We start from the raw sequence: 16,613 nt of genomic DNA on the forward strand, positions 1-16,613 counted from the left end.
ATACACAACTATGCACTGGAGGCTTTGGGAAGAAAAAGGAAAAATAAAATCTTTAAAAAAAAAATTTTAATGAATCACTTAAAGAGTCTGAAGTCTGCTGGGGAGATGAACATAAAAAAAAACAGTAATACAACAGGCAGACTATCCAGGCAATTCTGAGGCAAATCTGCTTGGGGCTACCAATGGGGCTGCATGGAGGAGGTGAGACAGTAAGGATAGACTGAACGACCCCTTTGGAATGCAATATGGCAGCATCCATTAAAAGTAAAGCCATGCCTACTCTATGACCCAGCGGCTGGATTCAGGCTCCACCCTAGAGAGTGCCCAACTGATGAAAGAGACAACAACAGGACATTCACTGGAGTCTTGCTTGCAGGAGTAAAAACTGAAAACAAACTAAGCATCTCTTAATAGAGGAAGGAATAAATGAACCATGATATTTCTACTAGAAACCAGGAGATTCTGAGGCAATTGAGAAAAAAACAGCATGAGAGTTTAGGACACTAATAAGTGTGGTGGACAGAGAATGCAAGGAGCAGCTGTCCATGGAAGGACATGCCTGGATCTTTGCTCATTAGGAGAGGCCTCAGGCAGATGTATGGAAGGGCAAAGGGAGAGCAAGGGAGGAGGTAAGGGGGCCAGAAGCTCTCAGTGAGCTAATGAGAGGTATGAACCCAAGGAGGCGCCGCTCCTCCCAGGAGAGGAGACGGGGGTGCAGGTGCGAGGGTGTGAGGACAGGAACAGATACATTGGTTTTGGTAAATGAAGTGAAAGTTTAGGTAAGTTCCTTTCCTTTGCCAGGGATTCCAGACCTCTTTGAAATTCAAACTCACTGACCTCCCTCAGAGAATCCTCTATCACTGAAAAAATTAAGGCCATCTGAGAAAAACTAACCTGTCTCTCCCTTTCAATCCCAACCTTTGGCCTATTTTCCTGACCATTCCTTTAGCATTATTTCCCCTTTTACAGATGAGGACCATGAAGCTCAGAGAAGTAATATCACTTGCCTGAGGTCACGCAGCTAGGAAGGGACAGAGCTAGGACTTGAACCCATGTCTTTCGATCCGCAGCACCCTCACCCTTTCCCCCAACTCACCCCCCACCTCAGCTACACTCTCACCCTTATTTTCTTCCCACTCAAGCATTTTTTCCCCCAAGTAATTTTATTGGGATTATAATAGTTTACAATATTGTGTAGTTTCAAGTATACATTATCATTTATCTATTTCTGAATATACCTCATTGTGCTCACCTCCAGTAGTCTAATTTTTATCCATCACCATACATATGTGCCCCTTTATCCCTTTCACCCACTCCCTAACCCACTTCCCCTCTCGTAACCAATAATCTGTTCTCTTTATCCATGTATTTGTTATCTTCCATATATGCCACTCAAGCATTTTTAATCTCTTTCTCTATCAGTCTCTGATACACTCATTTTATTTATTTTCGTTTGTATGTTTGTTGCTTTTTTGAAGAAGAAGAAGATTACCCCGGGGCTAACTACTGCCAATCCTGCTCTTTTTTGCTGAGGAAGACTGCCCCTGAGCTAACATCCATGCCCATCTTCCTCTACTTTATATGTGGGACGCCTACCACAGCATGGCTTTTTCTTTGCCAAGTGGTGCCTTGTCTGCACCCGGGATTCGAATCGGCCAACTCCGGGCCGCCAAGAAGCAGAACGTGCGCACTTAACCACTGAGCCACCAGGCCGGCCCCTCATACACTCATTTTAAACAGGAACAAGCCTCTGTTGCATTCCACAGTCCCCTTTGGCTGCTAATTTTGTTACCTTTCTTACCCCACACTCATTTCTTTCCCAATTACAGGTTAAGAACCTACGTTTAAAGTCTGAAAGTCATAGGTTCAATTCCTGCATTTACCAGCTCTTGGCTGTATGACCAGAGACAAGTTAATCAATTTCTCTCTAGGCCTCACTTTGCTCTTCTGTAAAATGGAGATAAGAATAACAATACTCACTCACAGGATTATTCTGAAATTTAAATAAGATAGTCCCAACACTCCACCCAATAAAAGGAAAATACACCTTCTTCTCAAATGCACGTAAGAACCTGCTCCAGGACAGAACATAAGCCAGGCCAAGAAATCCCCCCTCGATATCTTAAAAGTTTAGAAATCATACAATGTGTGTTCTCCAACAAAAGGGTAATGAAATTAGAACTCAATAACATAAAGAAATTTAGTAGGGGGCCAGCCCCGTGGCTGAGTGGTTAGGTTTGCGCACTCTGCTGCAGCAGCCCAGGGTTTTGCCAGTTTGGATACTGAGCAAGGACATGGCACCACCCGTCAGGACATGCTGAGGCGGCATCCCACATGCCACAACTAAAAGCACCCACAACTAAAAATACACAACTATGTACCAGGGGGCTTTGGGAGAAAAAAGAAAAATAAATTCTTAAAAAAAAAAAAAAATTTAGTAAATTCCCATATAAGTGGAAACTAAACAGCACACTCCTAAATAACTGAAAGGACAAAGAAAAAAAAATCACAAGGGAAATTACAAAATACTTTGAAATGAATGAAGAGACAATATACCAAAATTTATGGGATGCAGCTAAAGTATTACTTACAGGGAAATTTATAGCTGTAAATGTCTAAGTTACAAAAGAAGAAAGACTTCAAATCAATAACCTAACCTTCCTTAAGACACTGGAAAAGAGAAGCAAATAAAATCTAAAGCAAGCAGAGGAAAGAAGTAATAAAAATTGGAGCAAAAACAAATATAATAGAGAATAGAAAAACAATTAAGAAAATCAATGAAACCAAAAGTTGGTTATTTGAAAAGATCGACAAATTGACAAAACTTTAGAAAGACTGACCAAAGAAATAAGAGAGAAGACTCAAATTGTTCAAATCAGGAATGAAAGAAAGGTAATTACTACTGACCTTACAGAAATAAAAAGGACTAAAAAAAAGAATACTAGGAACAACAGTATGACACTATTAGATGACATAGATGAAACAGACAAACTCCTTGAAAGACACAAACTACCAAAACTGACACAAGAAGAAACAGAAAATCTTAAGAGACCCAATGACACGTAAAGAGACTGACTTAGTATCAAAGAACTTCCTACAAAGAAAAGCCCAGCCCCAGATAGCTTTATTTTAAATTCTACCAAACATTTCAAGAATTAAAACCAATTCTTCTCAAGCTCTTCCAAGAAATATAGGAGGAAACCTTCCCAACTCATTCTATGAGGTTAATAATACCCTGATACCACAAACAAAGACATCACAAGAAAACTACAGAATAATATTCCTTATGAATATAGATGCAAAAATCCTCAACAAAATACTACTGGCAAACTGAATCCAGCAACATATAAAAAAGATTATACCTGATGAAGTGAAAACCCAGGAAAGCATGGTTGGTTTAACATGTGAAAACTAATTAATGTAACATGCAATAACAATAGAATATAAGACAAAAACCACAAGATCATCTCCAGAGAATAGAAACAGACCAAACGTTTGCCTGACAAAATGCAATACCCCTTCGTGATCAAAAAATCAAAACTCAATAAACTAGGAATAGGAGGAAACTTTGTGAACACAAGAAAGGGCATTTATGAAACACCCACAGCTACCATCATATTTAATCATAAAAGACTGAAAGTTTCCCCCCAACATAGGAAACAAGATAAGGACACCCACTCTTAACACTTCTGTTGATTGTACTGGAGGTTCTAGCCACGGCAGTTAGGGTACATACACACACACATACATACATAACGGGCATCCATAATGGAAAGGAAGCAAATCTATCTCTAGCCACAGATGACATAATCTTCTACGTAGAAAACCGAAGGGAAGCCACTAAAAATCATTACACCTAATAAACAAAGTTCAGCAACATTACAGGATACAAGATCAATATGCAAAAATCACTTGTATTTCAGGGCTGGCCCAGTGGTGTAGTGATTAAGTTTGCAGGCTCCACTTCAGTGGCCCAGGGTTTGCAGGTTCGCATCCCAGATGCGGACATAGCACCACTAGTCAAGCCATGCTGTGGTGGTATCCCACATAAAATAGAGGAACATTGGCACACATTAGCTCAGCAACAATCTTCTTCAAGCAAAAAGAAGAGGACTGGGGCCAGCCTGGTGGCACAGAAGTTAAGAGCGCATGTTCCACTTCGGCGGCCCAGGGTTCGCCGGTTTGGATCCCAGGTGCGGACATGGAACCGCTTGTCAAGCCATGCTGTGGCAGGCGTCCCATATATAAAGTAGAGGAAGATGGGCACGGATGTTAGCTCAGGGCCAGTCTTTCTCAGCAAAAAGAGGAGGATGGGCAGCAGATGTTAGCTCAGGGCCAATCTTCCTCAAAAAAAAAAAAAAACTTATATTTCTATACACTAGCAATCAACAAACCTAAAGTGAAATTAGAAAGTAATTCCATTTACAATAACATAAAAAGAATAAAACTGTTAAGAATAATTTTAAAAAAGAAATGCAAATCATATTCTAAAAACTACAAAACATTGTTGAAAAAAAATTTGTAAAGGTCTATATATGTTCATGAATTGGAAGACTTAATATTGCTAAGATAGCAACACTCCCAAACTACAAATTTACACAATCCCTATCAAAATGCCAGCTGCCTTCCCGCAGAAATTAACAAGCTCAATCTAAAATTCTTATGGAAATGCAATGACCTAGAACACCCAAAATAATCTTGAAAATGAAGTTCAGAGTTAGTGAACTTACTCACATTCTGCAGTTTCAAAACTTACTAGAAAGCTACCAAACTCAAGAGAGTGTGGTACTAGCATAAGGATAGACATATAGATCAATGGAAAAGAACTGAGAGACCAGAAACAAATCTTCACATTTCCAGTCAACTGATTTTCAAAAAGGGTGCTAAAACAATTTATTGAGGAAAGAAGTCTTTTTCACATATAGTACTAGCACAGTGGATATCCACATGCAAAATAAGAATAGTTGAAACTCTTAGCTCATACCATATACAAAAATCAACTGCAACAGAATCGAACACTAATTCTAAGAGCTGGAATTATAAAACTCTATGAAGAAAAAATACTGATAAAACTTTATAACTTGGGCTAAGCAATGCTTTTTTTAGATATGACAAAAAACAAACGGAAAAATAGACAAATTGGATATAATTAAAATTTGAAACATGTGTGTCAAAGAACACTATTAAGAAAGTGAGAAAAACAACTTAAAGAATGGGAGAAAATATTTCTCCAAAGAAAATATAAAAATGGCCAAAGAGTACATGGAAAGATGTTCAGTATCATTAGCCATTAGGGAAATGCAAATCAAAACCACAATGAGATACTACTTCACACCTACCAGGATGACTAGAATCAAAATGACAGATAATAATGGTGGTGAAATGTGGAGAAACTGGAACCCTCATACATTGCTGGTGGGACTATAAAATGGTGCAGCTGCTGTGAAAAAGACCTTGGTGATTCCCTAAAAAGTTAAACACAAAATTACCATATTATATAGCAATTCTACTCCTAGGTATATACCCAAAAGAACTGAAAACAGGGACACAAAAAGATACTTGTACACAAACATTAATAGGAGCATTATCCAAAATAGCCAAAAGGTGGAAAGAACCCAAGTATCCAGCAATGAAGGAATGGATAGAGATAATCCATATATATATGTATGTAATATGTATATATGTGTAATATATATACAATGGAATATTATTCACCGATAAAAAGAAATAAAGCTCTGATACAACATGAATGAACTTTGAAAACATTAAATGAAAGAAGGCAGACACAAAAGGATAAATGTTATAATTTCACTATACAAAATATCCAGAATAGGTAAATTCTGACACAGAAAGTAGGTAAGAAATTACCAGAGGAATGTGATGGGGAAACAATACCCTCTTCAATAAATGGTGTTGAGAAAACTGGATAACCACATGCAGAGGAAAGAAATCGGACCCCTATCTTACACCACTCACAAAAACTACCTCAAAATGGATTAATGACTTAAACATAAGAATCGAAATTGAAACCATAAAACTCCTAGAAGAAAACATAGAAAAAAAAAAAGTTCCTTGACACCAGTCTTGGCAACGATTTTTTGGATATGACAGCAAAAGCACAAGTAACAAAAGCAAAATTTAACAAGTAAGACTACACAAAACTAAAAAGTTTCTGCATAGCAAAAAAGCAATTGAAAAACTGAAAAGGCAACCTATGGAATGGGAAAAATCATTTGCAAATCATATATCTGTTAAGGGGTTAATATCCAACACATAAAAAACTCACATAACTCAATAGCAAAAAGAAAAACAAAACATGATTAAAAAATAAGCAGATCTGGGAGAGTGACATCAGCATCATGGCAGAGTGAGCTCTTCCCTTAGACTTTCCCCCTTAAGATACAACAAAAAGGACATTCATATAACGCAAAAGACGTCTGAGAGACCCCTGCAGCCATATGACTGAAGGCAGACCCTCCAAGAGGAAGTGGAAGGAGGTAAGGGGATCTCCTCTTCCTCTCCTAATGGTAGTGACCCTAGGAACAGCACCATTCTCAGCTCTGAAAGGAAAGGCAGGAGGGGCAGCCCTCAGCAGGAACACCTTCACTCTCCAAATTCCCTCACAGACCGTGAGAAAGCCCCACACAGAGGTGACTAACCTATGGTGGGGGGTGGCTTCATCAAGCTAGCACCCCAGGAGAGCAGATAGCAAGGGCAGAGCGAGAACACCCCCAGAATCACACAGGCAAAAGAGAATGCCCCTACCCACCGCCTGGCACTTCAGCCCAGCTGGGTGGCCAGAGCACCTGCCCATATGATAGAAAAGCAACAGCTGAGAGCAAGCGAGCTGGGGTCAAGGCAGGCTCAGAAAACAAAGCTCTTGACTCCCACCCAGTGGTAGCAGGTGGAATCTGCAACCAGATCACTAAGCAGAGGCACAAATCCACACCATCAAACACTACGAAAAAATATATTAATTCTCCAGACCAGAAGGAAAATGAAAAGCATCCAGAAATCACTCCTGAAGGCACAAAAATTTATAATCTAAATGACAGAGAATTCAAAATAGCTATCGTAAAAAAAACTCAATGAGTTACAAGAAAATACAGATAGACAGTTCAATGAAACCAGGAACTTCTTAACAAAAGAGATTCAAACTATAAAGAAAAACAATCAGAAATGTTGGAGATGAAAAAAACAATGGATGAGATAAGGAAAAATCTGGACTCCTGAAAAGCAGAGCTAATATCATGGAGGAGAGAATCAGCAGTCTGGAGGACAGAAATACAGAAATGTTTCAAGTGCAAGAACTAAAAGTAAAAAAAAATGAAGAAATTCTCAGAGAATATGCAACTCAATTAGGAAATGCAACATAGGGATTATAGGTATTCCAGAGAGAGAAGAGAAGAAGAAAGGAACAGAAAGCTTGTTCAAAGAAATAATAGCTGAGAACTTCCCACATGTGGGGAAGGAGCTGGAAATACAAGTGAAAAAAAGGCAACAGAACTCCTAATTACATCAATGTAAAAAGGCCTTCTCCAAGGCATATAGTAGTAAAGCTCACAAAAGTCAATGACAGAGAAAAAATATTAAGGGCAGCAAGGCAGAAGAAAATAACTTACAAAGGAACCCCAATCGGGCTTTGAGCAGATTTCTCAGCAGAAACCTTACAGGCTAGGAGAGAGTGGAATGATGTGCAAAATTCTGAAAGACAAAAACTTTCAGCCAAGAATACTCTATCCAGAGAAAATATCCTACAGATATGACAGAGAAATAAAAAATTTCCCAGATAAACAAAAGCTGAGGGAATTCATCACCACAAGACACCCCCTACAAGAAATGCTCAGGAAGGCCCTCATACTTGAAAAAGAAAAGAAAAGGGTTACAAAGCCTTGAGCAAGGAGATAAATAGGTAGACAAAACCAGGAAACTGCAGTTCTCTATCATAACAGGTTAGCAAACACTTAATTATAACATTAAAGATAAGAGAAGGAAAACATCAAAAACAAATATAATCTCATCATTCTAAGCAGAAACTTACAACACAAGATGGATTAACTTGTGACAATATGAACTTAGAAAGGGAAGAGGAAAGGGATGGAATCAGCTTAGTTTAAGGAAGTAAGAGGCTATCAGAAAATGCACTATCTCATCTATGAGATTTTTTATACAAACCGCATAGTAACCACTAAACAAATAATTAGAATAGAGACACAAATGATAAATAAAGAGAAAACCAAGAAAACTATCAGAGCACTATCAAACTGAACTGGTAGTCCGAAATACATGGGACGAGAAACAAAGGAAATGCAGAAGAACTGGAAAACGAGTGATAAAATGGCAGGATTAAGCCCTCATATATCAATAATCACTCAAATTTAAATGGATTGATTCTCCAACCAAAAGACACACAGTGGCAGAATGGATAAAAAAAAAAAACAAGACCCAACAATATGCTGCTTCCAGGAAACACATCTTAGCTCTAAAGACAAACAGGCTCAGAGTGAAGGGATGGAAGATGATACTCCAAGCTAATGGCAAACAAAAGAAAGCAGGTGTTGCCATACTTATAGCAAACAAAGTAGACTTGAAGACAAAACAGGTAATGAGAGACAAAGAGGGACAGTATAAAATGATAAAAGGGACACTCCACCACGAACACATAACACTTATATATGCACCCAACACAAAAGCACAAAAGTACATAAAGTAACAATTAACAAACCTAAAAGGAGATATTAACAACAACACAATAATAGTAGGGAACCTTAACACCCCACTTGCATCAATGGGTAGATCATCCAAACAGCAAGTCAACAAGGAAATATTGGATTTAAATGAAAAATTAGACCAGATGGACTCAATAGATACATATAGAACACTCCACCCAAAAACAGCAGAAAACACATTCTTCTCAAGTGCACATGGAACATTCTCAAGGACAGACAATATGGTGGGAAACAAGGCAAGCCTCAATAAATTTAAGAAGATTGAAATCATATCAAGCACTTATCTGATTTCTGCTATGAAGCTAGAAATCAACTACAAGAAAAAAGGTGGGAAAGTGACAAATATGTAGAGACTAAACAACATGCTACTGAACAACCAATGGATCACTGAAGAAATTAAAGGAGAAATCAAAAAATACCTGGAGATAAATGAGAATGAAAACACACCATATCAACTCATGGGATGCAGCAAAAGTGGTCCTAAGAGGGCAATTTATAGCAATACATGCCCATCTTAACAAACAAGAAAAATCTCAAATAAGCAATCTTAAAGTACACCTAAAAGAATTAGAAAAAGAAGAACAAACAAAGCCCAAAGTCAGAAGAAGGAAGGAAAAAAATAAAAACTAGAGTAGAAATAAATGAAATTTAAAAAAAAAAAAACAGTAGAAAGGATCAATGAAATAAAGAGGTGGCTCTTTGAGAAGATAAACAAAATTGACAAACCCTTAGCCAGACTCACAAAGAAAAAAAGAGAAGGCTCAAATAAATAAAATTAGAAATGAAAGAGGAGAAATTACAGTGGATACCACAGAAACACAAAGGATTATAACAGAATACTAGGAAAAGCTATATGTCAACAAATTGGACAATCTAGAAGAAATGGATAAATTCTTAGACCTAGCAACCTCCCAAAACTGAACCAAGAAAAAATAGAGGCTCTGAAGAGACCAATCACAAGTAAAGAGACAGAAACAGTAATCAAAAATCTCCCAAAAAAAAAAGTCCAGGACCAGATGGCTTCTCTGGAGAATTCTACTGAACATTCAAAGAAGATTTAATAACTACCCTTCTCAAACTATTCCAAAAAATTGAGGAAGACAGAACACTTCCTAACACATTCTACAAGGCCAACATCACCCTGACACCAGAGCCAAACAAGGATAAAACCAAGAAGGAAAATTACGGGCCAATATTGCTGATCAAATAGATGCAAAAATCCTCAACAAAATATTGGCAACCCAAATACAGCAATACATTAAAAAGATCATACCCCATGATCAAGCGGGATTTATACCAGGGATACAGGGATGGTTCAAGATCTGCAAATCAATGTGATACACCACATTAACAAAATGAAAAACAAAAACCACATGATCATCTCAATAGATGCCAAGAAAGCATTTGACAAGATTCGACATCCATTTATGATTTTAAAAACTCTCAATAAAATGGGTATAGAAGGAAAGTACCTCAATATAATAAAGGCCATATATAGCAAACCGACAGCCACCATCATACTTAATGGGGAAAAACTGAAAGCCATCCCTCTAAGAAAAGGAACAAGACAAGGGCGCCCACTCTCACTACTCTTATTCAACATTGTACTAGAGGTTTTGGCCAGAGCAATTAGGCAAGAAAAAGGAATAAAAGGAATGCAAACAGGCAATGAAGAAATGAAACTCTCACTGTTTGCAGACAACATAAGTTTATATATAGAAAACCCTACAGAATCCATCAGAAAACTATTAGAAATAATCAACAACTACAGCAAACTTCCAGGTTACAAAATCAACTTAGAAAAATCAGTTACATTTCTATACACTAATAACAAATTAACAGAAAGAGAACTCAAGAATACAATACCATTTATGATCACAACAGAAGAATAAAATATCTAGGAATAAATTTAACCAAGCAGGTGAAAAACCTTTAGAATAAAAATTGTAAGGCATTATTGAAAGAAATCAATGACATAAAGAAATGGAAAGGTATTCCACGCACTCAGATTGGAAGAATAAATATAGTTAAAATGTCCATACCAACTAAAGCAATTTACAGATTCAATGCAATCCCAATCAGAATCTCAATTCTCACAGAAATAGAACACAGCATCCTAAAATTCATATGGGGCAACAAAAGACCCCAAATAGCTAAAGCAATCCTGAGAAAAAAGAACACAGCTGGAGGCATCACAATCCCTGACTTCAAAATGGACTACAAAGTTACAGTAGTCAAAACAGCATGGTACTGGTACAAAAACAGGCACAGAGATCACTGGAAAGAACTGAAAGCCCAGAAATAAAACCACACATCTACAGACAGTTAATCTTTGACAAAGGAGCTAAGAACATACAATGGAGAGAGGAAAGTCTCTTCAAAAAATAAGCAGATCTGAATAGACATTTTCCCAAAGAAGACCAACAGGTACATGAAAGGGTGCTCAACATTGCTAATCACCAGGAAAACGCAAATCAAAACCACAATGAAATAACACTTCACACCTGTTAGAATGGCTATCATCAAAAGGACAAGAGACGGTAAGTGTTAGTGAGGATGAGGAGAAAAGGGAACCCTTGTGCACTGTTGGTAGGAATGTAAAGTACAGCCACTATGAAAAACAGTATAGAAGTTCCTCAGAAAATTAAAAACAGAACTGCCATATGATCCAGCAATCCCACTTCTGGGTATATATCCAAAGGAAATGAAAACAGAATACGAAAGAGATAAACATCTGCACTCTCACGTTCATTGCAGCAATATCCACAATAGTCAAGATGTGAAAACAACCTAAGTGTCAACAGATGAATGATGGATAAAGAAGATGTGGTATATATATAATAGAATATTATTCAGCCATGAGAATAAAGGAAATCCTGCCATTTGCAACAACATGGATCAACCTTGAGGGCCTTATGCTAACTGAAATAATCCAGACAGAGAAAAACAAATACTGTATGAAATCACTTATATGTAGAATCTATAAAAGCTAGACTCACAGAAACAGAGAGTAGATTAGTAGTTACCAGGGGCTGGGGGATGGAGAAATGGGAAGGTGTTGGTCAAAGGGTACAAACTTGCAGTTACAAGATAAATAAGTGCTGGGGATCTAGCGTACAGCATGGTGACTATAGTTAATGATACTGGATTATATACTTAAAAGTTGCTAAAAGAGGGCCGGCCCCATGGCCAAGCGGTTGGGTTCGCGCAATCTGCTTTGGCGGCCTGAGGTTTCACCAGTTCAGATCCTGGGCGCAGACATGGCACCGCTCATCAAGCCATGCTGAGGCGGCGTCCCACATGCCACAACTAGAAGGTCCCACATGCCACAACTAGAAGGACCCACAACTAAAAAATATATACAGCTATGTACCAGGGGCTTTGGGGAGAAAAAGGAAAAATAAAATCTTAAAAAATACTAAAAAATAAAAAATGTTTAAAAAGTTGCTAAAAGAGTAGATCTTAAATGTTCTTACCGCAAAAAAGAAACGGTAATTATGCGATGTTACCACCGATGCTAACACTATGGTGGTAATCATTTTGCAATATCTAAGTGTATCAAATCAACACATTGTACACCTTAAATTTACACAACGTTAAACGTCAGTTATATCTCAATAAAGCTGAGGGGGAAAAAAAGGAGAGAAATTATCAGAGAAAAAAATTTCAGAAATAGATAATGGTGATGGTTATATAACCTTGTGAATGTCCTTAATGCCAGTGAACTATATACTTAATGATTAAAATGGCAAAATTTTGTTATATATATTTACCACAATAAGAAAAAGTAAACATTAAAAAAAACCTTAGGAATAAATTTTTTACAGTGCCAAGACTTGTACACTGAAAACTATAAAACATCGTGGAAGGAAATTACAGAAGAATTAAATAAAAGGAAAGACAGCCTGTGTTCATGAATTGGAAGACTTACCATTGTTAAGATGGCAATACTACCCAAATTGATCTACAGATTCAACGCAATCTCTATCAAAATCCCAGCTGGCTTCTTTGCAGGAAGTGACAAGCTTATCCTAAAATTCATATGGAAATTTAAGGGACCCAAAACAGTCAAAACAACCCTGAAAAAGAAGAACGAATCGGGACTCACACTCTGGATCTCAAAACCTACTACAAAGCCACAGTAGGGAAGATTTTATGGCACTGACACAAGGACAGACACAGATCAAGGGAAGAGAACTGAAAGTCCAGAATTAAACCCTCATATTTATGGTCAAATGGTCTTTGATGAGGATGCCAAGAACATTCAATGGCGAAAGCATAGCCGTTTCAAGAAATAGTGCTCAGGCAACTGGACAGTCACATGCAAAAGGATGAATTTGGACCCCTACCTCATATCACAGACAAGAATCAATTCAAAATGGATCAATGTAAGAGCTAAAAGTATAAAATTTTAGAAGAAAACATAGATGTAGATCAGTAACAAATAATAATAAATAGCTTCTATTTATTGAGCATCTACTTTATGCTGATCACTTGTCAGGCTCTTTATATGTAATCTCACTTTTAAAGGTGATGCATCCCACTTCCCCCTTTCCCACTATTTGTTTCCCACTCACCTAAGCTTAAGATAAGCCCTTAGCCTATCTTAAAAATATGGCTTAAATCAGTAAATAGCTTCAAATGTTTACTTCTAAATTTAAAGTTGTTCTCCATTTTTCACTGTTTTTTCAAGTCATCAAAGTTGGACATGACATACAAGGGAAGGTTGAGTGACAAAGCACAAAATGGCACATTCGTCACTCATTTCTTTACATTATTATCTTCTATTCCATTAAAGTCAAGTTCAATTTTTTTTTTAAATCAAGAGGTCATTTTAATCCGAGAAGGAGAAAAAATGCTATTTAAAACATGCTGATAGCAATGCCTTACTATTGGAACCAGGTGTCAGAGAGGACGAATGTATCTGAAATGCAAGGTTGGCTATTTTGAGATAAAAACATATAACAGGTGGTCAACAAATAATCTTCCCTATTCTGAAGCGTACAATTGATGCTCTGAAGCTGCTGCATTCCACAGCAGGGGTTAAGTGAGGTTTTGTGATTAAATGGTAAATATCTGCAAGTTTGCATCAATCTCCATTTTTCTAGGGAGAGTCCACAGCTCTCTTCAGATGCTCAGAGGCACAGCACATTGCAGATGCCCAACTAATATGTGTTGAGAGAAAAAAAAAAGGGGACCCACAATAGCTAAGAGCTAGCACCCACCCGAAACTGCTTCCTTGGTTTCATCTTTCATCACCTTCAAACTCCAGAATCATTCCAGGAGCGTCTTGAGCTTTCTGCTACAACAACTTTCCATTAATTGTATTTCTGAATAAAATATTACACTATATAACAAAGGGTCTTACCAAGATTGGAGAATCCATCCTGAAGGGCCCATAATCGAGCCCAAGGGACAGGGACAGGCTCCTCAGGTTCTTGGTCCTCAGGAATAGAATAGAGTTCCTGAGTGGACACTGTGTCCAAGGAGCTCAGCGTCCCCGAGCTGGAGTGAGAGGACTGGCTGGACGTGGGCGCTGTGCTGGTGGAGGAGCTGGACGTGCCCTGGGACTGCGAGGAGGTGCCCTGTGTCTGTGAGGAAAGCCCATGGGACTGCGAGGAGCCACTCTGGGCCTGCGAGGAGGCACTGCCGTGGGACTGCTGACACTCCACATCCTTCTCCTGAGACATCACGACCTCAAAATAAGTGTCCAACAATAAGGTGAGTTTCAAGGAACAAAACTTAAAGTTCAAGAGTGAAGGATGGGCATATTACAATGGAAAAAAAAATCCAGAGCAAGCATGCTCTGGAAAAAATTAAAATTCTAACAGTCTAGACTATAGCTCTTCTGGACAGAGCTTCTCGTCACATCGCTTTCACCGGATCAGTTTTTTGTCTGACAGCCACAAACCAGAGGGAAAAGAAACAAAAAAAATTATTTGAAGGCTATAAATAAGTAAAAAGCAATGAAACTGAGTTGAGGGGGAGAGAGACTTGTAATAGCTTACATTCACTCAATTTTTAAAAATTAGAAATGAAATCTAAAACATTCATTAATAGTCTACACTACACTTAAATTTTTTGGAAAGGGAAAGAAGGGGACAGGCTAGATGGCCAGGGGTAGAAGATGGGCAAAGAGAAACTGTACTGTAACTCCCTGCGCCTCTCTAGGGGTGGCCATTAACATAAAATGACACTGACGCCCCTCCTCCCCCAAGCCAGCTCCTGGAGGGTAGGACTACTGTGTGTTCTTCATTCTAGATTCCTTGACTCCTACCTAAGAGCAGGGCCACTTAATGAGGCAGATCACAAAGAAGACTCCTCTAAACAACTCCAACCAGCCCTTTGTGATGCTAAGTCATTACGGGGCTCAGCTTGTCAACACCCTAAACGGTCTCCCAGCATGACAGAATCCTGCAGAAACCATTCTTTGGGTCACAGGAGACGGTAACATAGGTTCCCACCCTTGCTTTAGAATTAACTTGACGGACAGTTAAACTCTGATAATAGAATTTACAGTAAGGTCATTTTCAATCCCTAACTTTAAACCCCCAATCTGATTTTAAAAAAAAAAGGGCATTCTCTCCAGATGCCCACACTCACGCTACTCAAGGAGAACATAGTAAACATTACTCACACTGATCACATTTACACAGCTTTCCAGATACAAAGGTCCTGATGAGTTTTCCTTGAAGCACAGGAAGGTGAGGCCAGAGCTGAGTCTGCCACTCCAGGACCTGCTGCTCTCCTACCTCAGCCAGGCTGTGTCCTTCTGCTGTTTTTCGAACAAGACTTCTCCACCCTGAAAACTGGTAAAAGACTGTTTCAAGAAGCAGCTGCTATCATCGCTTACGATAAATAAGGACCACACTGGTCTCAGCCATGAGGAGAAAGTATAATGGAGTGGTTAGAAGTGAATAGTCTGGAGTCAGATGCCCGAGTCAAAGTTTTGCATGACCTTTAGGTAGATTATAACCTCTCTGAGCCCATTTCCTTATCTGAAAAAAGTAGATCTTGAGGATTAACTGAGATGATGCGTGAAAGCTCCTCCTCCACTAATGCTTGATAATTGAGAACTGAATTCCAGTCCCAAAGAATCCGACAGCTGGAAAAGCCCTTACAAGTGCAATATAATTTTTTTTTCAAATAGAGAAACTGAGTCCCAAGGAGGACTGGTGCCCTCCTACCCGTTCCCCGCCACCCCATCCCACACACTTACTTATGGACATTCTCAGGGCATCCTCCTACATAGGTCAGTGTGTTTCCCGTTCCTACAGCGCCTAACATCTAAGAATTGGTACTTAATAGATATTTTGGAAATTGATCCTCAAGTATGGTAGGAATTATAAACATTTATAGAACTCTTTACAAAACAACTTCGCTCTGATTTTGAACAGCACAACTTTGTGCCTTCTTATCCTGTATGTCCCGGCTAGTTTCAGCTTGTAAGTAACAGGGGAAGTGAACTTCACCTCGAGTTTATCTACAAAGAAGGAAGAGAGTCGCCACGCATTCCTCTCCCCATCGCCCGACCTCAAAAACCGAACAAAGCGGAAGCTCGGGAAATTCAGCTCGCATTAAGACCCTGAGGACTGGATTCGAACCCCCAAACACTCAAGAATAGTTCCCCACTACGACTCACCGCGTGAGCCCACCTGGAATCGCACACTCACAGCAGCCACAGCCAGCAGAGTGGCGCTAAACAAGCAGATACAAACTCCACCCTCAGCCAATCAAAACACCCCTCCGCCGCCGCCGGACCAATGAGGAGCAGCGGATGTGACCGTCCACGCGTCTCCTCAGGCTTGCTGGGAGTTGTAGTTTAGAACGCAGAGCGGGACTCAGCAGCCAGTTTTCCCCCGGGTGATCCCGCCCCCTCAGCTC

The 16,613-nt window shown here is 38.9% G+C and overlaps 1 protein-coding gene across 6 annotated transcripts in view; it reads right to left on the reverse strand.

Moving 5' to 3' along the window:
• The window catches only part of CHEK2 (checkpoint kinase 2), a 43,652-nt gene extending 27,205 nt beyond the window's left edge, over positions 1–16,447 (reverse strand). Inside the window, exons 1-3 of one of the 6 annotated variants that reach the window (XM_046641508.1) lie at positions 16,385–16,402; positions 15,367–15,538; positions 14,098–14,425 (exon numbers count right to left, since the gene is read on the reverse strand). In XM_046641508.1, the coding sequence (XP_046497464.1) occupies positions 14,098–14,419 (322 nt within the window). In that variant the 5' untranslated portion in view covers positions 14,420–14,425; positions 15,367–15,538; positions 16,385–16,402. Of the gene's footprint in view, positions 1–14,097; positions 15,539–16,371 lie in introns of all 6 variants that reach the window. The other 5 variants (XM_046641509.1, XR_006885481.1, XM_046641506.1 and 2 more) reach the window with 5 other exon arrangements.
• Between the last annotated feature and the right edge of the window lie 166 nt (positions 16,448–16,613).

This window comes from Equus quagga, chromosome 15 (assembly GCF_021613505.1).
Source record: "Equus quagga isolate Etosha38 chromosome 15, UCLA_HA_Equagga_1.0, whole genome shotgun sequence".
Lineage (NCBI taxonomy): Eukaryota > Metazoa > Chordata > Mammalia > Perissodactyla > Equidae > Equus > Equus quagga.